This window comes from Lolium rigidum, chromosome 1, assembly GCF_022539505.1.
Source record: "Lolium rigidum isolate FL_2022 chromosome 1, APGP_CSIRO_Lrig_0.1, whole genome shotgun sequence".
NCBI lineage: Eukaryota > Viridiplantae > Streptophyta > Magnoliopsida > Poales > Poaceae > Lolium > Lolium rigidum.
Genome location: NC_061508.1, coordinates 318,024,701 through 318,047,055, shown reverse-complemented (window position 1 = coordinate 318,047,055; position 22,355 = coordinate 318,024,701). Strand labels below are relative to the sequence as shown.

The window sequence follows — 22,355 nt, the reverse complement described above, 5'->3', positions numbered from 1 at the left end:
CGCAAAAGAACTTTATCATCTGGCATTCTTAGGTGCTTCCCACAATCCATGGAGCACAACTCATCGGCCTTCTCGATGGCTCCAATGCTGCTCCGCCGCAAGAGCTGCCTCCTACACCGGCAGAGAAAACTGCTGATGCCCAGGTGAAACTGGTGCCAAATCCGGCATACGCAGTCTGGCTCGCACGGGACCAAATTGTCCTATCCTATCTACTCGCTCCCCCTAGAAATTCTACCACATTTCCCCATCGGATTGAGCACACGGCTGGGGTTTGACAAGCAATCGAAGAGATTTTTGCATCACAAAGCGAGGCCCGTGTCTCCCATCTCCTTGTGGCCCTCGTAAACGCCAAGAAGCTCCAGAGGACCACCGTTGAGTTTCTTACAAAGATGCAGGGGTTCGCCGATGAGCTTGTCTTGGCTGGTCATCCTCTGCACGATCGACAGCTTGTCTCCTATGTTCTTGCTAGGCTTGGAGGCGGCTACAATTCGCTGGTGGCTGCTCTCAGTGTTTCCACCACGCCGATCTCGCTGAGCATTCTCTACCCCCACCTGCATGCATATGATCAGTGCCAAGAGATGTTGAACGCATCGCCGCCTGACGAGTTTGAGATATCAGCCAATGCTGCTTCCTGCCACCGTCGGCCACATTACTACTCCAACAACAATTCCTACAACCCTGGCAAGCCGCATGGTGACTGGGGTGAGCGCGTGATGAGCATAGAGATGGTCGACGTGATGATCGCCCAAATTATCAAGGCAGTGGTGGTGGTCGTGGACCTCCTAGAGGGGGTCAAGGACGTGGCTATGGTCGAGGCCGCACTACTGCATGGTCTAACGTCACTTGTCAGATTTGCAACAAAGAAGACCACGATGCCAGGGATTGTTGGTCCCGCTATGAAGATGATGATGGTCATGGTGACAAAGAGATCAATGCAGCTTACGGTGAGAGCTCGATGATCTGACGATGCGGGACACATACAAGGGCTACGAGAAGGTTAATACTACGAATGGACAAGGTATGACTATTTCCCATATCGGTCAATCAATAGTTCCTAACCATGCTCAAAAATTTCATCTTCGCAATGTTTTGTATGTCCCTAACGACATCTAAAATCCTTCGCTCTGTTCATCGTTTCACATATGATAACCACGTGTTTATAGAGCTTCATCCCTTCTTCTTTTGTCAAACCTCAACAGTATGCCAAACTCAACTTCATCTACCAAACACAGGGAATCTCTCATCTTGTATCATGTCTCCATGCGCATCAGCGAAATGAGACAGCTGAAAGAAAACATCGTCATATTGTTGAGATTGGCCCTTCACTTCGTGCTCACGCTGGTATGCCTCTTAAGTTTTGGGATGAAACTTTTCTCTGTATGACACGCCCGTGCGGTCTGCTAGGTACACACCCAACTTACTCATCGCTTCGTGTTTTCGGCTATGCGTGTTGTCACACCTCCCTGTGGTACTGCCTAGACCACATCATGCTTATTCTTGCTTACACAAATTTACCATGAAATTTAAAAGAAGTGGACTTTTTATGGGTAAGAATGCCTAAATGAACAGCTCTAATCGTCGTAAATCGGATGTGGGAGAATGAATAAAAACCACATCTGCTAGAGACTAGAGGAACAGAAAAAATGTTTTTGTTGTTTGCATGCCAAGGAAGAACAAGAAGAGATGGAAGTGCGGAAGGGGCGAGTTGAACAATTACTGGGGCAGCTGGTGACGTCCTCGCTGATGCCGCAGCGCTTGGGGAGGCGGAGCGCGTCGGTGACGTTGATGCGGTAGGCCGCGAAGATCGCCGGCGCCACGTAGAGCTCGCAGAGGCACGTCCGCTGGTTCTGCACGGCGTCCCTCAGCGGGCCGCAGCAGGTGTCCGGCGGCGTCTCCGCGTCCGTCCCGTTCATGTACGCCGCGCACGCCACCAGCTTCAACGCGCACGACGGCGGCTCCGTCGTCTGCGCCGACGCGCCCGCCGCGAACAGGCTCACGGCCGCCGCCGCCGCCAGCAGCACCACGACCGCCCGCATCGCCATTTGTCTCTCTCTCTCCGCTTTCTTCAGGCAAAGCTGGTGTTTATTTCGTGAGCGTGCGCTCTCGGTCTCTTCCTTTCTTCTTAGCTTCTGATGTACTTACGCCCCTTTTTGTACAGGAAAAATAGCTTTGCTCCCGGAGAACACTTCCAACACGAAAAAGTACGTGTCAGTTCAAACTTGTGACCAAGTGACCAAGTCCGGTAGCGAACCTCTGACCAGCAGACCAGTTCCGATCGAGACGATTCGTTTCTCTCACACGCCTGCATGGCACGTACGTGCCTGCTTCTAGAGTCTGTGAACATTTGAACAGAGTATTTGACCACAAATGTTACTGAACAATCAAGAAAAGGAAAAATTCAAGGTTAGACCCAAGTAGCAGAATTTTTTTTCCAAGCGAACCCAAGTAACAGAATTGTCCATGAAACGTCATAATGACTGTTCACCCAAAGGAAAATTATACGCCATGATGATGAATTTCTCAAACACACACAGAAAAAGTGAAGTTGTTTCAATTCCCTCGCCGTAGAGCCAAAATCTGCTAACTAAAGGTCTGAACTCTCAACATAATAAATAATGATTATAGTAAGGCCCCGAAATTCCAGAACGAACTAACAGTAGCTAGCCAGTAGCATCATTGAGGTCTTTATTTGAGAACAGTTCTAAATAGTGTCCGGTCAAAATGAAGCACGGAGTTTCAGCTGCTCTTGTGCTCTCGGATTTCCTTAATGATGCCTTGAGCAAGCGTATCCTCATCATAGTTCTTCCCAAAGAATTTAACAAACTCCATTTTCGGGTTCATCAAGTACCTGAAAGTATACAAACATAAAGTCAGTATCTGGCCTTACCAAGCTCCAAGCTAATTGCTACTTCAAGGTAAACATATTGTTGGAGGTAACAACTCTTTATTTGTATTTCATCAAGGCAGCTGTGACTATTTCATATACTAATTTTATGGTAAACACGTAGCAGTATGCATTCACTAGTACTACAAATGATTATAGACTTCTGAATTTTTATGTTCAAACTGTTAACTCTCATTGCAGTTGGCTACAAAAGAAGAACATGAACAGCCACTCACTAAAGAAGAACATGAACTGGGCAGCTCATAGGAATCAGTCATCAGAACATAGTACAATAGACGCACCCAACAAATATTGCATGTTGACCCATTTGGCTAGGGCTCATTAATTAATGACAGCTCGCCTTGTTAGTTGTTACTAAGGAATAGGCATAATAGTTTATAAAAAAAAAAAGGAATAGGCATAATAGCATATTGTATGCCAGACCAAGTCCAGTCAAACACAGCATGTTGGTAAATCAGGTGTTTTAGCTCAATAATTGGGCAATTGGCACAAACAAAAATAGCCTAATTGTTTCCTCTAATGAAGGTTTTCTGCTTTTGCATACAACAAAATTATATTTCTATTTCTGTTGACTAGTTAGTGCCTAGCAATTGCTAACCAGAGATACCATCAAAATCACAGGAAGGAAACAAAGTAATAAAAAAATTAAGAAGAAAGTTTACATACATGACAATGGAATGGTCAACAAGGTAGTCAGAACCCTCCTCTTCTGTCTTCATATAGTAAACTCGGTAAGCACGAGCAACCTTCCTTATCTCCTCAGAGGTACCAGTTAGTCCTATTAGATCTTCATGAAATTCTGGCAGACAGACAAGCGCCAGTGTTAGGCACCATAACTGAACAATACACGATATGACAAAGTATGTTTCAGAAAATCTAAAAGAATGATACACAAATTCTAATGCATGCAGCAAAATAATAAACTAATTATTGTAGCACAATGAGCCATCACCCAAGACAGAACTTACATACCTTTGACATAATCATGGACTTGCTCGACAGTGTCTCTTTCAGGATCAACCGAGATGAATACTGGCACAATGTCTAGTTTCTCCTTTTCCTCTGAACAAATGAAAGCAAAACTTTATGATATCACTGGAAAGCATCTAAAAACTGAATAAGAGCAATGATTATGTCTCTTAGTCTGGTTCTCTTTCATTCTCTCTCTATTTTTCTGCAATCTTAACTGTAGCAAAATGAACTTTTACCTTGAAACTTCCCTATGGCTTAATATGGGTAGCACGGGAGCTAATTACAAATTCACACATAGCTAAAACGGACAACATAAGAGGATCCCTATAGAAATGTCCTAATGCAGTTCTAGAAATATATTTAAAGGCTCTAAGAATGTATTTCCACAATACAGGATAATAAGTCGGTAATATCCAATATGGCATAGTTGGGATGTTTTGTCTAGTCAAATTTATTTGATTGAGCTTCAGTATAGAAACAGCCAATTCAATTCAGTACTCTGATGAACACCCGTATTATGTAAGATATAACTGGTATGCAAAATCCTACCCAACATAAGACCATTAGCTACAGGATAATAAGTCGGTAAGATATAACTGGTACGCAACAAATGAATGCATTATGAGTGTGCAATAGCTTCATATAAGGACAGTTTGGCATGTTATCAGTGAGACAGTGACAAACTGATAACTAAACTACTTCATTACCCAACATAAGACCATTAGCTTGATGAAAAGCAGCTAAGTATGTTTTATGCTTAACTCAGCACATAACAATCCTAGCCAAAGGAAGATTAAATTGACTTACTGATCTTATTCAAAGCAGCAGACATCTTCTGAAGTTCATCTGGACAAATGTCAGGGCAATGTGTGAACCCAAAATATAGCAGCGTCCATTTACCCAAGAAGTCCTTTTCAGTGACAGGTTTCCCATCATGATTTAGAAGACTGAATGGACCACCAATAGCAGCAGTTCCTACTGTCTGTGCTGGCTTTACAGAATTTGTTTTGTTCTTCAACTCTGAGAAACCAGGGGACAAAATCATCTAGAATGCTAGATCCAACAATAAAATACAAGTTTAAAGAAGAAATCGCTTTGCAAATGGATGTCACAAGTACGTAAAGAAAGACATGGGTAGCATTGGTCCCAACAGGTGTGATAAATAAATTGTCTTTCTCAATTAAGGGAAGTATCATGTCAAAATGCGCAATCGAAATAGCAAATCATACCAACATAAAGCACCTCAGGCACAACCACATAAATGAACTACTATTATATTTGGTTTGTGTCGCTCTTCATATTAACATGGTAGAGTAGGAGCTAGAAATGTCAAGACCCAGGTAAAAGAGAACTGACAGTCAGAAATAACAGCAGATAAATAGCACTGAAAGTATATTGGATTTTTCAGTTCATCCATTGGTGCTTTACTTAAAGAAACAAAAGACAATACTATTTTGCATATTGACATGATAGAGAGTAGCAGCTAGAAATACATGACAGTCAGAATTAACATCAGAATTGATTAATCTCTAGATATAACACTCAAAAAAGATTGCTATCTGTTCGGGTTTTTTTGTTGCACTTTACTAAAAGAAGCAAAAGATGATGCCACTCCATTTTTATGGCTGCGAAATTCGTCTTAGACTTAGTTACCCTAAGCTGCATATATATGTTCGATTCGTAACTGCTATATGTTCAACTTTCTATCTGATTTGGTATGGCCTGAACAGCATAAGAGTTTCTCTTAGAAGTACTGATAGCACTACCACGAGTTGGAAGCACACAGCACAAAACTACACTAACTCACCATAGTAATCTACCTTCAATTTGACGCTTCTTTTCCTTGTCGTAGTAGACTATGATTCCTCCTCCGGTCACGAGAAGCAGAAGAAAGCTCAGCCATGACACGGGCTGCAAGCAAGGAACATAGCCACGTGAGAATTACTCTTCAACTGACTAAGCACACAGTTTTCTAGTATCACAGAAGGCAGAAATGGACCATTTTCTGGCGCTCATATTCAGAAGACCACTACTCGTAAATGCAGATGTTCTAGTAGTTCCAAGTGAGAATCGGTATCACGATGCAAGGCACAGACATGTAGAAAAATAGAGGTGATCTCAAACAGCTCGCTTACCCCTCCCCGGACAGACTTCCCCTTGTCCTGCTCCGACTTCCCATCCTGCCCGCCGCCACCGGACCCCTGTGCCACCGCCGCAGCCACCTCCGCAGACTTGGAACCTCCCTGCGCCGCGGCGGAAGACGCAGCCGCAGCCGCCTCGGGCCTGGAACCGCCCTGCGCGGCACCGGCAGCCGCGGACACACCTGCAGCGGCGTCGGTCGAGAAAAACCCCGCCGGCGCTGCCCCGGATCTCCATCCTCCCACGGCGGCGAGCTGCCGCGCGAACAAGACACACAGCGCCGCCGCGTTAGCGACAGAGGAAAAGAGCAGATTTGGGGCGAGCGGGGGTTCGTGCTGACCTGAGGGCGACGGAGCGGCGGAGCGCTCGGGGCGGAAATGCGCAGCGCGCGGCCGAGCAGCTGGAGCGCCTGCCTTCTCATCATCGCCGTCGCCGTCGTCGGTGCGCAGGCGAGTGCTTGTTTCGCCGTGCGAGTGGGCGGCGGCGGGAAGTGCGGGAGGAGGAGGCGGCGCCGCCGGGGATGGAGCAACTTCCTTACTTGTTTCGCAAGTGAGGCGTGTTTATGGGCCTTTAGGCCGAAGCCCGTTAGATAGTTTGGTGAGAGGTTTTACAATGCCACAAACTCTATTGGGCCTCCGTCTGAGTAGTGAGTTAAAATGGGCTTTGAGGATGTGAGCCCTTTCCCATCAAACAAAAAAAAAAGAGATATGCATATGAAATGTCACACTATATGAGAAGAAAGGGGAGAGGGAAATATGTGTATTTGGCGGTTTAAGCTCGACAGAGTAAACCTATGACAGGGTTGAATGGTCTTTTTTGGAGGGCATCTTGAGAAAGATGGGTTTCGATGGAAGTTTTGTTCAGCTCATTATGGAGTGTGTCACAATTGGTTCATACAGTTTCGGGTGAATGAAGATCTCACACATGTCATGAATCCAGGAAGAGGGCTAAGACAGAGGGACCCTATATCCCATTATCTCTTTTTATTTTGTGTGTTTTAGGTTTCTCAGCACTACTAAATAAGGCGGGAAACGATGGGCTTAAACCATCTTTTTTGCGGATGATTCTTTGTTCGTGTTAGAATCCAATGTTCAGGGTGTGGAGATCACCAAGTCTATTCTTCAAATCTATGAGGAAGACTCCGGGAAAAGGATTAACAGAGAAAAGTCATCGGTCATGCTTAGTAAAAATGCAACAAGAAATACAAAGAATTTGTTGATGCAATGTTTGGAGCTAGGATCGTAAGTGACCGAGGGGAAGAATCTTGTGTTGCCTACGTATTTGGGAAGATCAAAAACTCAATGTTTCGCTTACATAAAGGATAAGATTTGGAAGAGAATCCAAGGTTCGGAAGAAAAACTGACATCAATGACGGCAAAGGAGATCCTCATCAAGGCAGTGGCTCAAGTGATTCCTACATATGATATGGCTTGCTTTGCTCTTACCAAGTCTCTATGTGATGATATTGGACAACCAGTGTGTTGATTTTGGTGGTCTCAATGATGAAACGAAGAAGATGCATTGGGTTGGTTGGGAGAAGATGAAACTATCAAAGGAGGAAGGAAGGTTGGGCTTTCATGAACTTAGCTTGTTCAATCTAGCTATGGTTGCGCGCTAAAGTTGTCGTCTGCTTCAAGCCCCAGATTTATTATGTGCTCTTGTTCTGTGTGGAACATATTTTCCTAACGGTAACCTCATTGCAGCTAAGCCGATTGCTGGCATAAGCTATGTATGGAGGAGTATTTTACTCGAAGGCCAACAACATATAGGGGGGGATATTTGCGAGCTTTCCATGGTGGCTGAGCTAATTGATGTTAATACATGTACATGGAAGAGTGGAATATGATCTCATCGAGCAACATCTTTTACATGTAGACATCCCTGTCATTCTGAGCATCACTAATTGAAGATATACTTTGAAGTTCCTCTCTTGTCGTTATGTTATAGAAGTGTTAGAGGAAATCTTGAAACTTGCACTTGATGATCTACTCTTCTGGTAGCTTTTCTTTGGACCTCGTGGAAGGAAACAGGGGTAACCATGGTGAGCAACGTAAATCTGTTTATCAGTTTCAGTTTGTTGTTAAGACAACATGTTCAAGAATGGAAAGACCACCTCAATAAACATACTAAGCCAAGTATACCGATCTGTAGAAAATGGACGGACCATCGCCAGATTTTGTCAAGATAAATGTGGATGCTTCTTTCCATGAATCCACAAAGTCTAGAGGCTGGGTTGCTATTTGTCGAGATAGTTCATCCAATATCGAATAGTTCCCTCGTTGGAGGGGCGGGGTTGTATTAAAATTTTGAGTGAGTTTTGATTGAGTCGAAGTCGAGCCGTAAATTTGGTTTAATTGTACTCTGCTTGTAACGATTTCGAGTCGATCTCGAGCTAAAAATGACAGGAAATTTTCTCACAATCGAATGCAATTTTTAACTAGTAAGACAACTCGTAACAAAACATTACAAAATTTTATGTTCCAATTAAAACCAAAATAATAAAATATCTCCAGTCAAACTTTGGCCGAATCTATTTATAGGGCCAGACCAGGAACCATTAATGCCAAAAAATTACCCACCTAGTTAACCGTTAGAATTTGTCACACATAAGACTAGTCATAGTGGGGAGTAACATAGAGTAGTAACATGGTGTATGTTACTACCCTATGTTACTACCTTCATAGTGGGTAGTTAATATATGTGGTGTCATGCATGTCATATTTATTAGATTGTAGACTCATCTTGTCTTGAGAAGTGTGATGTTATGGTAACATAGCTAGTTACCACCCCACTCTCTTTTTTCATTTATTGACATGCCATGTCACCAAAATGCTTTGGGGTGTGTGATGTTACTACCTATGTTACTCCCACTATGAGCAGCCTAAAAGGAAGGAAAATATCCTGTTCATACCATGTAAAGGTAACACATTATCCTATTATTTATTTTTAGCACATTTTAAATTTATTAGTCGATATAATTATATATTCTTTCGAGCTAATGAGTTGAAATCAAGCTAGCTAGTGGTAGCTCAATGACACTTATACTCAAACTCATTATATTTTTCGAGTCAATCGATTTTTTTTTTGCGAATCAGTCAATCTTAAATCAAGCTTAAAACGAGTTTATCTTGAGCCGCTTGATAATCTGGAGCTTTTCCTGCCGCCCTATCCACCGATAGAGATCACACGCACACGGCCATGGATCCCAGGCTAGGCAGGGAGCAGCCGAGCAGGAGACGCGGCGGTTTCCTCTCGCCGGCGATCGATCGAGTCCTTGAAAAATACAATCCTGCGTGTGCCGTGCGGCAAGGGCATCCGCCACGCGTTCCTAAGTTAGATCTGCCGCAGATTAGTGATTTTGTGGCGGTCGCCGCGAGAAAAGATATTCCGTAGTAAGGATCCAGAGGTGCTTGAGCAGAGGCCGCTCCTTTGCAAGTTGCAACCAGCAACCGAAGCAATCAAGCTGCTCCTCTTCCAGCCGCAGTCACCGATCGAAGCGGCTTCTTTTTTTTAAATAATATCTCAATCCCTTCCGGGTTACAATCAAAGTCCTCTATCCCCTTTTCGATATTTTCCATCGTATTGATAAATTTTCGATATTTAAACCAGAGTTTCCATCGGTAGCAGGAACCTATAGCAGTTAACATATTTCTGGCCTGGCGGCAACCGCGATACCTTTTGATAGGAGACCAGCAGCTCTCTTCGCAGGCGACCTGCTGCCCGATCAGCCTCGGAAAATCCTCCCTCGACATGTTGGTGAGTTGGTCCTCCTGTTCCCTTTTCCCTCTTAGCCCTCTTCCAACATTACTGCAAAAAAAATCAAGGAATAATACAAAGTAGGAACATTGTAAAAAATTGACCTTTTTGGTCGGGAAGTAACAAATCGCGCATTCCTCTTGGAAAGTATAAAATTTCAAATCGCGCTTAAAGTATTAAACTCAAAATTGCATCCTTTCATGGGTATGTACAAAAATTGTAGAATCAAAACTGCGTCTTTCTGTGGGAAAGTATATAAAGGTTCTATAATCAAAGTTGTGCCTTTCCGTGGAAAAAGATAATTTTTTAACCTTTGTCTGTGGAAAATATTTGAATTAGAGACGTAAGAAATCAACTCTGATTTGTTTCCATATCAACTGTAGGACAATGAAGTTGACATGCTTAGCAAGTTGCCTGATGATGTTTTGCTCAACATTGTCGAGCGGCTTGATATCACTGAAGTAGCACGAACCGCCATCCTCTCCAGACGTTGGAAGCAGATCCCTGCTATGCTCTCAAAAATTATCTTAAAGGTTTGTTCTTTTGAACCCAAGCATGCAAGGGAAAAGTTAACCTCACATGATATAGCTCGGGCCAACACCACCATGCTGAAAGCAACCAGGAGCATACTGGAAAGCAGGACTCGAAGTCTATACACCATTGACCTAATGTCCATGCAATTCTATTTGGGAGATGACTCCATCTTCTTTGGCCAGACTGTTGCCAACACCATAGCAGCACAAAAGGTTGCTTCAGTTGAGTTTACGATCTTAACGGGATTGGGTAAAAAATGTACCTCCTCTTATGACCTGCTTGCTTATGGGAAGCAGTTCATGTCATTCTTTGATTCGTGTCCAAACGCGTTTGGTGGTCTTGCACACCTCTGGCTGGAGAATTTGAGGTTAGGCGAATCATACTTCCCCAAAATTTTTGGTATATGCAAGCAACTGGAGTTTCTCCAACTTTGGCGGTGTGACATGGGGTATCTGTCTTTGCTGGAAGTGCAACACCCGCAACTCCGTGAACTAGTGATTTCCTGTAGCAGTCTTCAGAGGGTTGATCTGAAGTGGGTGCCAAAGCTCACAGTAGTGAAATTCAATATGTTTAAATCACCAGATGACCCCTTCTCGTTGGGCTATGTCCCACTGCTCCAGACTGTGAACATCAGTAATACTGGTTTTTCTGGGCACAAGATGCTCAAGCTAAGTGAGTTGCTTCGTAAAACCACCATAAGCAATCTGCATTTGAACTTCAAATCAGAAAAGGTTAGTGAATGTCCTCAGTGGTGTGTGTGTGTGTTCTGGAGAGGTTGTAGTTATTATTTTTGGTTAGTATAATTCTGAATTATCCCCCTCTTGCAGATTTGGGTAAAACCTGAAGGCCGAAAGCAATTGTTGCCCGTGTTCCATAAACTAAGTCTTGTGAATTTGTTTAACATTTCTGAAGAATGTGACCTGTCTTGGACAATGTTCATACTCCAAGGTGCACCCATTCTTAAGAAACTATGCATCATGGTAAAATCTTGTACTGATTATTCATTTTTCATATTTATTGCACCTCATGTTGAATATGCAAAGCAAATTATCTCTTTTTGAAGTTCAAACTTTTGGTGACTAGTTAGGAGTTTTTGATCTCATTGAATGCAGGTGCGGGATCATTTATGTGAGATGATAAAGGGGAAGCGGAGGTACATGTATGCGTTCAGCAAGGAGAAGGATGAAGGACTAGAGTGGGAATCACCTGCCCCTAATTTCAAGCACCAAAATCTGGTTGAGCTCAGGATCTATGGGTTTCAGGCAGAAGATAAGTTCGTGAGGTATGTCAGAAATGTAATGGAGGCAGCGGTGAACCTGGAGGCCGTATACCTGCATGAGGATCCAGGGTGTGAGAAGTGCAAGCCCATACTTCCAAATGAGTGGACGCGGATGGAGACGTTGTTGATTAGAGACAAAATCAACAAGGGGATCTGCTCAAATGTTGGGATTCACTTCCCGAGTCGAGGGCGAGAATATTAGTATACAAAATAACGCTCTCGCGCTGCAAAGCATGTATTGATTAGTTGTCGCCGATGAACCTTTTCAGTTATGTTTATTTTTAGATGGTAGTGAGTTGAGTAGGATAAGTACACTTCACATTTGTATCGAGTATTTTGGTGTTGTTTGTTTTCGTTGTCAAATGGATTGCACCACTGCAGACATAGCGTGTTAGCCAAAAGAACATTTCCAGGATCATTATTTTAACCAGACGTCCACGCAAAAATCTGGAAACCAGATTTTGGCAGAGGACAGGGGTACCAGTACCACATTCGAACCACATTTTGTTACCATATATTCGAGCTGAAGCAGTGGCGCAGGCAGCTCCTGATGGTATAACACCTACAGGGATTGGGTTAAAACGTTCTTTGATGCAATATTAGATTGGACTAGGAAAAATGTGCGTTGCAACGGGAAAAAAGAGAACAACATGGTAGTAGCATTATTGGGTGATTAATTAAATTTCGTACTAGTTGTGGAATATATGTCAGTGGAAATGGCCCTCTCTCATGGTCACTTTTGTTAAACAAACCCCAAATCTCTAGAAAAAAACTTGCGGACTCACCAACTCGAACCTCACCTACCCCCGTCTAACCTCTCAATTGCCTCCCTCCTGATTCAGTATTACCCGACCCGCTTCCTACCCCTGAGGATTTGTCGTGCCACACTCCACTGGATCAAAGCATGTTGCCGCAATGCCGCCTTCCACGTATCTCGTCCGCAGTAAAATTAAAGAAAATTTCCAATTGCGTGGCTTTCCTATTTATTAGATAGTTTTTTATTTAAAAATATTTAAGCAGGAAACAAGGAAGCATAAACATGTACATACATTTATTGGATGCGGCTACGCGGTGATATAGCACCGGTTAGTCTACCGGAATGCCCCCATGCGTGAACAAAATCTTTTCCAAAAAAATGTGGCCAAGAGATGAAAGTGACAATGACGAGCAATAGAAATTAGGAACATACAACCATCCCATTATTTGCGCGAGCTATTTTTTAGATCATTTGCGCGGACTATTTTTTACATCCGAATTATCGGGAGACCCTACTAATTACATTTCTAGATGTGGAAAACTAAAATAATTACATCCAAATTGGGGAATTTACTATTTGTTACATCCAAAATTCTCGCCACTGTGTCATGGGAGATGAATTGAAGTGTTTTTTCTTTGAGAGGAGACACTCCGATGATAAGTGTTTTATTCTATATCGTTGGCGGTGAGGAAGACGAAGAAGAAGACTGCCTCGAGTCTACTATTATTGCCAAATCATCCAACCTTACTGACGAAGAAGAAGACCATCTCTTGGCTATCCTACCGCCTGCCAATTCCTTTATTGGCGTGCCACTTGCCACTCGATTGTCTAACTCCAACATTGTTAAGGATATTATGGTATCTTTTTTAAACGTCTTTCATGCTTTCCTCTATGCTTTGTGATGGCCTAATGATTATATTTATCTAAATTTGTTTTGCATCCATGGCGGCATCTATAGAAATTCCCCAAGATGTTTGACTCCATGTCACCCATATGTGATCAATGCTTCGATCCATTGCCCCATGGCGCCTGCGTGATTCAATTCAGTTCACAGTTCTATCTTAACTATACAATTTTTTAAACCGCCGCTAGAACTGTGATGCCACATAGTAGCAGAACGTCATTCCCAGATTGTCTGAATAGTGGCATGGAGTGTTTTTTTTTGAAGGAATGTGTGTGCTTTATTGCTGAGCCAATATAATGTCAATACAAATTGTTTCTCGGATACAATCCGGGGACACACCACGGCACACACGACAATCACTAGACTCACATGAACGAGCTAAAATATAAGCGGCAACATTCTACTCGCATCTAACATGAAAGACATTACAAACAGTGAAGGAGGCCATCAGCTCTTGGATATCTTGAACCACTACTCCGCACAGCGAGCGATCCATCGCCTTACTAGTGGCATCGAGTGTTAACGCCACTGCTGGTTCGCCTAATGGCGACGTGGCCGCATTACGCTCGAAGTAGTACGTGTAATGGTGGTGTTACGGTGCAACACCACGAATACAGTCGCGACAACTTGGTAGCATGGCAAATCAAAGCCACCAATTTTGAAAATGCAACGCTGCCAAAGACCCCTATGCTGGTGTTGGCATGAATCGACGTTCCCAAGGATATGCATAGGACGCGTTTGATTGCCTGGGCCGATTTACTGCATGACTGCGGCAGTGAGATGGGAGCCCCTGCGCGTCGCGAACGGGACATGGGCCACTGTTGGTGGGTCGTTTGGTAGCCTGCGGCCTTTTGCGCGTCAGAGAAGGAACTCAGGCCCCATCGTTTGGTTGCCCGTTTCCAGCCCATTCTTCCCAGGTCGTGCAGCCCATAGCCTGTTTGGTTGCAGATAGCTCAGTGATGTGGTAATCCCTTCACTTTGAGTGGTGAGGTTACCCAGTACTGAATAACAGCACACATGAGATTCAGTTCATTAGAAAAGATGCTGGTAATACACAACAACTAGTACTTAGTGGGCGATGCATCACGAACGAAGCAACTACTTCATGATGCATCACAGGTTCATCACGAGGGGTTAGTATATACCACCTCGAACAAGTTTGTCATTACAAACCGGGGATCAGGTTGTAGCAAGTCCTAGCTAATGGAGGGATACAATATCACCTCCCAAAATCAGCGGATCATGAGAAGGAAGCAGAAGCACTAAGCAGGAAACTGGTTGCGGAGCCAGATCCTAAGCCAGCTCCTCCTCTCTGTTGGCTGCAGCTTATGGTAGGCGGCATACTCGGCTTCATTGTCTGCAATGAAGTCGATAGCCCTGACCAGCAAGTTAGGCTGGAACATCTGCGCCTTGCAGACGAACCGGGGAGTGAAGATCGTCTTCACCTGAGCGTAGTTGGTGATCGGGGTGCCGACGTACTGACGATGCTTCGGGTACCGCTGCTGACAAGGAACACATGTTAGTGCAGACGGCATTGACATGTACATACTTTCAGATCTATGCAGGAGCTCAATGAGGATTCGTACCAGGATGTACTCGTCCGCCGCCCCTTCATCACCGCCGTAGAATTAAGCGGCAACCAGCTTCGCTCCAGTCCAGAATGCGATCGGATTTCATCTTCGTGATGACGCTCCACTTCGTCCTCCAGTTTCTGATGTGGTTGTACAGCTAAAGAGTAGTGACATGTACGCCGGCGAATGCAAGAACATCCGTGGCTAATTTGTTCACCTGCTCCTCCTTGAATCCCATGTTGAAGCAAATGCCGCTACGGACGAGCTGAACCAACCGGTTCAGCACAAACTCGGATAGCTCAGGTTTCCAAACCATGGCTGGTTTGCTTGCTATCAGAGATGGCCGAGCATTCACAGTTGGCGCAGACAGATCATGGGAGCCCAAAGTATGATCGCCTACATGACAAACACTAGCAGATCAATGAACTACCACATGGACATCCTTAAGCACTAGCAGATCTATGAACTACCAGTACCACATCAAAGAACAGCGAGGTAGGTAAGATCGGCCTTACAGTCAAAGGAGCCACACACAGCACCGAGGTAGGGGAAGCAGGGGACCCTGGCGAAGATGCAGGTAGCACCACCGTCCCGGTGGAAGATGCAGGGAGCACCACCGTCCCCGTCGTAGAGTCAGATGGAACCTGGAAAACCTCCACAACCTCCACCGGCAACGAAGGAATGTCCTACAATGGATTCGTTCAGACCCCGGTTGTGTACCCATAAGCTCTAGATCTAAGGCTAGGGTTTGCAGAAGCTTACCACAACCGAAGTCATCGACGCAGACGAAGAAGACGACCATCCTCCGCGTCCACTAGCCGCCACCACAACCTCCATCGCCGCCGCAAGCCTCGCCGACCGTGCGGGTGAGGTAGAGCCGGCCATGTCACTAGATCGGGGATGCTGGATGAGCTCGAAATGGGGGAAAATGGGGGATTTGGATTTGCCGGTGAGAGAGCCGCCCCTATATACGGTGGCGAAAATTCAAGCGCGGTCACCGAATTCATGGCGCCGAGATTTCGCCGTCCCGCGCGAGCTCCCGCCATCTCCCGCGATGGCTCTGCGGGGACGCCGCGTTCTCCAGTTCTGCGGAAACGGGGGTGGCTCGCTAGAAACCCGAACCGGGCGTTCCTCCAAGGCCTAACCCGAGGGTGCTTTGAGAACCGGTTCCTGCAAGAACGCGGCGTCGACCAGGTAATCAAACGGTCTAAAAAAAGCTGGACCGATGCGAGTCAAGGGGCATGCAGCCTACCAAACCCGCCCATAATTGCGCAGTGGAGCATACAGTTTCACTTCGTATAAATACAATGATCTGCTACAGTAATCGCTTCAAATCAAATTTAAATTGTCGACACAGTTCAATCCTTGGATAAGCTCGTAATTGTTTCAACATAATGAGTTCATGGTCACATCATAAATCTGAGCAATGCTAACACACAGACAAACAAAAAGACGACGAAAATTCTAGCGGCTATGTGTAGAACGTCCTTGGTGTTGCCGCCGGCACTGCTAGCCCTGACCACGTTTGGCTCGACCTCGCCCTGACTCTCCTCCTCCGCCGCCTCCTCCCCTTCCTTCTTCCCCTCATATGTGTCTGGAGACGGCAGAGGAAGCACGAAACCCTCGAACTGCAACTATTTTTGTGAAGGTATTATTTTCAGTTTTTGTATCGATCCCAGCAAGAAGCTTAGGAAAGTGTTTATCTAAGGTGTCTCACTCAAACCATGTCACTAGTCTTGAGCGAATTGACTACAATAATTGAGATGGAAATGAGTGAGTATTGCGTATTAAACAATGTAAAAGTAAAGACCATAAAATTAAAATCACGAATGCTGTTTAGATTTTAATGCAAATGAAAGATTAGGCGTGGAGAGATATGGTTCATGGTGATAGTGAATGTGCCAGGTCTAATAAATGGTGTAAGTGATATAATATACTTCTTATTAATATGCAAGTAGGCGAGCAACCCATGTGATAATCAAGACTTCTCTTGGTAGATTCGTTTGACTCCAATGATCCTTTTGCCTATTACCACAAGCCATGGTCATCACATCAATTCAGGTCGCGAGACTAGATCAAGGCTTTAAACTTAATGGTTCCTCGTACTTCTCGAGTTATACTAGCTCCTCTTTGATATCTGTCGTGTCACAGTACTCGCGGGTCGCTGATGCGTGTAGTTGACACGTCCGTTGGGAACCCCAAGAGGAAGGTGTGATGCGCACAGCGACAAGTTTCCCTCAGTAAGAAACCAAGGTTTAATCGAACCAGTAGGAGTCAAGAAGCACGTTGAAGGTTGATGGCGGCGGGATGTAGTGCGGCGCAACACCAGAGATTCCGGCGCCAACGTGGAACCTGCACAATAGAACCAAAGTACTTTGCCCCAACGAAACAGTGAGGTTGTCAATCTCACCGGCTTGCTGTAACAAAGGATTAACCGTATTGTGTGGAAGATGATTGTTTGCAGAGAAAACAGTAAAACAAGTATTGCAGCAGATTTGTATTTCAGTATTAAAAGAATGGACCGGGGTCCACAGTTCACTAGAGGTGTCTCTCCCATAAGATAAAAGCATGTTGGGTGAACAAATTACAGTCGGGCAATTGACAAATAGAGAGGGCATAACAATGCACATACATGGCATGATAAGTATAGTGAGATTTAATTGGGCATTACGACAAAGTACATAGACCGCCATCCAACTGCATCTATGCCTAAAAAGTCCACCTTCGAGGTTATCGTCCGAACCCCTTCCAGTATTAAGTTGCAAAGCAACGGACAATTGCATTAAGTATGGTGCGTAATGTAATCAACAACTACATCCTCGGACATAGCGCCAATGTTTTATCCCTAGTGGCAACGAGCACAACACAACCTTAGAACTTTCCATCATCTGTCCCAGGTGTCAATGCAGGCATGAACCCACTATCGAGCATAAATACTCCCTCTTGGAGTTAAGAGCAAAAACTTGGCCGAGCCTCTACTAGTAACGGAGAGCATGCAAGATCATAAACAACACATATGTAATAACTTGATAATTAACATGACATGGTATTCTCTATCCATCGGATCCCGACAAACACAACATATAGAATTACGGATAGATGATCTTGATCATGTTAGGCAGCTCACAAGATCCAACAATGAAGCACAATGAGGAGAAGACAACCATCTAGCTACTGCTATGGACCCATAGTCCAGGGGTGAACTACTCACTCATCACTCCGGAGGCGACCATGGCGGTGTAGAGTCCTCCGGGAGATGAATCCCCTCTCCGGCGGGTGCCGGAGGAGATCTCCGAGATCCCCCGAGATGGGATCGCGCGGCGGCGTCTCGGTAAGGTTTTCCGTATCGTGGTTTTTCGCATCGGGGTTTCGCGACGGAGGCTTTAAGTAGGCGGAAGGGCAGAGTCGGGGGCCCGACGAGGGGCCCACACCATAGGCGGCGCGGGCCCCCTTGGCCGCGCCGCCATGTGGTGTCGCCACCTCGTGGCCCCACTTCGTATGTTCTTCGGTCTTCCGGAAGCTCCATGGAAAAATAGGCCCCCGGGTCTTCGTTTCGTCCAATTCCGAGAATATTTCGTTACTAGGATTTCGAAACCAAAAACAGCAGAAAACGAGAACCGGCACTTCGGCATCTTGTTAATAGGTTAGTTCCGGAAAATGCACGAATATGACATAAAGTGTGCATAAAACATGTAGGTATCATCAATAATATGGCATAGAACATAAGAAATTATCGATACGTCGGAGACGTATCAAGCATCCCCAAGCTTAGTTCTCGCTCGTCCCGAGCGAGTAAAACGATAACAAAGATAATTTCGAAGTGATATGCCATCATAACTTTGATCATACTATTTGTAAACATATGTAGTGAATGCAGCGATCAAAACAATGGTAATGACATGAGTAAACAAGTGAATCATAAAGCAAAGACTTTTCATGAATAGTACTTCAAGACAAGCATCAATAAGCCTTGCATAAGAGTTAACTCATAAAGCAATAAATCAAAGTAAAGGTATTGAAGCAACACAAAGGAAGATTAAGTTTCAGCGGTTGCTTTCAACTTGTAACATGTATAATTGTCAACATAGAGTAATATAACAAGTACAATATGCAAGTATGTAGGAATCAATGCACAGTTCACACAAGTGTTTGCTTCTTGAGGTGGAGAGAAATAGGTGAACCGACTCAACATAAAAGTAAAGAGAATGGTCCTTCAAAGAGGAAAGCATCGATTGCTATATTTGTGCTAGAGCTTTTATTTTGAAAACATGACACAATTTTGTCAACGGTAGTAATAAAGCATATGAGTTATGTACATTATATCTTACAAGTTGCAAGTCTCATGCATAGTATACTAATAGTGCCCGCACCTTGTCCTAATTAACTTGGACTACCGGATCTTTGCAATGCACATGTTTTGACCAAGTGTCACAATGGGGTACCTCCATGCCGCCTGTACAAAGGTCTAAGGAGAAAGCTCGCATTTTGGATTTCTCGCTTTTGATTATTCTCAACTTAGACATCCATACCGGGACAACATGGACAACAGATAATGGACTCCTCTTTAATGCATAAGCATGTGGCAACAATTATTATTCTCATATGAGATTGAGGATATGTGTCCAAACTGAAACTTCCACCATGAATCATGGCTTTAGTTAGCGGCCCAAAGTTCTTCTCTAACAATATGCATGCTCCAACCATAAAGGTGGTAGATCTCTCTTGCTTCAGACAAGACGGACATGCATAGCAACTCACATGATATCCAACAAAGAATAGTTGATGGCGTCCCCGTAAGCATGGTTATCGCACAACAAGCAACTTAATAAGAGATAAAGTGCATAAGTACATATTCAATACCACAATAGTTTTTAAGCTATTTGTCCCATGAGCTATATATTGCAAAGGTGAATGATGAAATTTTAAAGGTAGCACTCAAGCAATTTACTTTGGAATGGCGGATAAATACCATGTAGTAGGTAGGTATGGTGGACACAAATGGCATAGTTGTTGGCTCAAGTATTTTGGATGCATGAGAAGTATTCCCTCTCGATACAAGGTTTAGGCTAGTAAGGTTATTTGAAACAAACACAAGGATGAACGGTACAGCAAAACTCACATAAAAGACATATGGTAAACATTATAGGACTCCATACCGTCTTCCTTGTTGTTCAAAACTCAATACTAGATGTTATCTAGACTCTAGAGAAACCAAATATGCAAACCAAATTAGCAAGCTCTAAGTGTTTCTTCATTAACGGGTGCAAAGTATATGATGCAAGAGCTTAAACATGAGCACAACAATTGTCAAGTATCAAATTATCCAAGACATTTTAGAGTTACTACATGTAGCATTTTCCAATTCCAACCATATAACAATTTAACGAAGAAGAAACTTCGCCATGAATACTATGAGTAGAGCCTAAGGACATATTTGTCCATATGCTACAGCGGAGCGTGTCTCTCTCCCATAAAAGTGAATGCTAGGATCCATTTTATTCAAACAAAACAAAAAACAAAAGCAAACCGACGCTCCAAGCAAAGTGCATAAGATGTGACGGAATAAAAATATAGTTTCAGGGGAGGAACCTGATAATGTTGTTGATGAAGAAGGGGATGCCTTGGGCATCCCCAAGCTTAGACGCTTGAGTCTCCTTAGAATATGCAGGGGTGAACCATCGGGGCATCCCCAAGCTTAGAGCTTTCACTCTCCTTGATCATATTGCATCATACTCCTCTCTTGATCCTTGAAAACTTCCTCCACACCAAACTCGAAACAACTCATTAGAGGGTTAGTGCATAATAAAAATTCACATGTTCAGAGGTGACACAATCATTCTTAACACTTCTGGACATTGCATAAAGCTACTGGACATTAATGGATCAAAGAAATTCATCCAACATAGCAAAAGAGGCAATGCGAAATAAAAGACAGAATCTGTCAAAACAGAACAGTCCGTAAAGATGGATTTTATTAGGCCACCAGACTTGCTCAAACGAAAATGCTTAAATTGAATGAAAGTTGCGTACATATCTGAGGATCATACTCGTAAATTGGCTTAATTTTCTGAGCTACCTACAGGGAGATAGACCCAGATTCGTGACGACAAAGAAATCTGGAACTGCGCAGTAATCCAAATCTAGTACTTACTTTTCTATCAAAGACTTTACTTGGCACAACAAAACATAAAACTAAGATAAGGAGAGGTTGCTACAGTAGTAAACAACTTCCAAGACACAAATATAAAACAAAAATACTGGAGTAAAAACATGGGTTGTCTCCCATAAGCGCTTTTCTTTAACGCCTTTCAGCTAGGCGCGAAAGTGTATCTCAAGTGTTATCGAAGGGTGGTGCACCTACAGCGGGGTTTGGAGTTTTCTCAACCATGCATAGTATATTGGATACATAAGTTTCAGCATCTCCCTTCTCATTAGTCTTGGGCTTGCTACTCTCATCGAACAAATTTTCAGGAACAAGCCAAGCATAGTTATGTTCTAGTGCATCATTCATAGCTAGGAGTTTACATGGTATTGGTGCTTTGATCTCCCCACCATCATTAGTATTATTAGTGTACCTTATTCTATCCATATCCATTTTTTCAAGGAGACCAACAAAATTAGTATGAGAACCAAGCATATTAAATTTAGCAAAGACCTTTCTAGCCTCTCTTGCTAGACCACCAAATTCTCTAAGAAGGGTTTCTAAAACAAAATCTTTCTTTTCCCCCTCTTCCATATCACCAAGTGTAAGAAACATGTGTTGGATTATAGGATTTAGATTAACAAATTTAGTTTCCAACAGAGCGAACTAAAGCAAGCAGCAGCAATTTCATAAGTGGGAGCAAGGTCTACCAAGTGTCTATCTTCAAAATCTTCAATGGTACTAACATGGGTGAAAAATTCTTCTATATTGTTTCTCCCAATGATAGACCCGCGTCCTACCGGTATGTTCTCTGTGATAAAATTAAAAGGAAACATGATGAAATAAGTAAAGTAAATGCAAGTAACTAATTTTTTTTTGTGTTTTTAATATAGCAAACAAGACAGCAAATAAAGTAAAGGTAGCAACTAATTTTTTTGTGTTTTGATATAATGCAGCCAACAAAGTAGTAAATAAAATAAAGCAAGACAAAAACAAAGTAAAGAGATTGGGAAGTGGAGACTCCCCTTGCAGCGTGTCTTGATCTCCCGACAACGGCGCCGGAAATTTGCTTGATGCGTGTAGTTGACACGTCCGTTGGGAACCCCAAGAGGAAGGTGTGATGCGCACAGCGGCAAGCTTCCTCGCAAGAAACCAAGGTTTAATCGAACCAGTAGGAGTCAAGAAGCACGTTGAAGGTTGATGGCGGCGGGATGTAGTGCGGCGCAACACCGGAGATTCCGGCGCCAACGTGGAACCTGCACAACACAACCAAAGTACTTTGCCCCAAAGAAACAAAGTGAGGTTGTCAATCTCACCGGCTTGCTGTAACAAAGGATTAACCGTATTGTGTGGAAGATGATTGTTTGCGAGAGAAAACAGATAAAACAAGTATTGC

The 22,355-nt window shown here is 43.7% G+C and overlaps 3 protein-coding genes across 3 annotated transcripts; 1 reads left to right on the top strand and 2 right to left on the bottom strand.

Annotated features, from left to right (window-relative positions):
* Window positions 1-1,453: 1,453 nt before the first annotated feature.
* On the bottom strand, window positions 1,454-2,042 carry LOC124661850 (non-specific lipid transfer protein GPI-anchored 9-like). Its single transcript, XM_047199736.1, has 2 exons — window positions 1,718-2,042; window positions 1,454-1,500 (listed from the first exon to the last, which is right to left on the bottom strand). Exons 1-2 carry the CDS (start codon window positions 2,040-2,042, stop codon window positions 1,454-1,456), a joined length of 372 nt encoding a protein of 123 aa, XP_047055692.1.
* Window positions 2,043-2,423: 381 nt separating this feature from the next.
* LOC124684236 (protein SCO1 homolog 1, mitochondrial-like) lies at window positions 2,424-6,437 on the bottom strand. The gene is made up of 7 exons (XM_047218597.1): window positions 6,357-6,437; window positions 6,013-6,270; window positions 5,698-5,788; window positions 4,685-4,897; window positions 3,878-3,967; window positions 3,572-3,704; window positions 2,424-2,848 (listed from the first exon to the last, which is right to left on the bottom strand). Exons 1-7 carry the CDS (start codon window positions 6,435-6,437, stop codon window positions 2,737-2,739), a joined length of 978 nt encoding a protein of 325 aa, XP_047074553.1. The 3' UTR covers window positions 2,424-2,736.
* Window positions 6,438-9,478: 3,041 nt separating this feature from the next.
* On the top strand, window positions 9,479-11,982 carry LOC124684235. The gene is made up of 4 exons (XM_047218596.1): window positions 9,479-9,772; window positions 10,156-11,037; window positions 11,134-11,286; window positions 11,419-11,982. Exons 1-4 carry the CDS (start codon window positions 9,767-9,769, stop codon window positions 11,785-11,787), a joined length of 1,410 nt encoding a protein of 469 aa, XP_047074552.1. The 5' UTR covers window positions 9,479-9,766; the 3' UTR covers window positions 11,788-11,982.
* The last annotated feature ends 10,373 nt before the right edge of the window (window positions 11,983-22,355 follow it).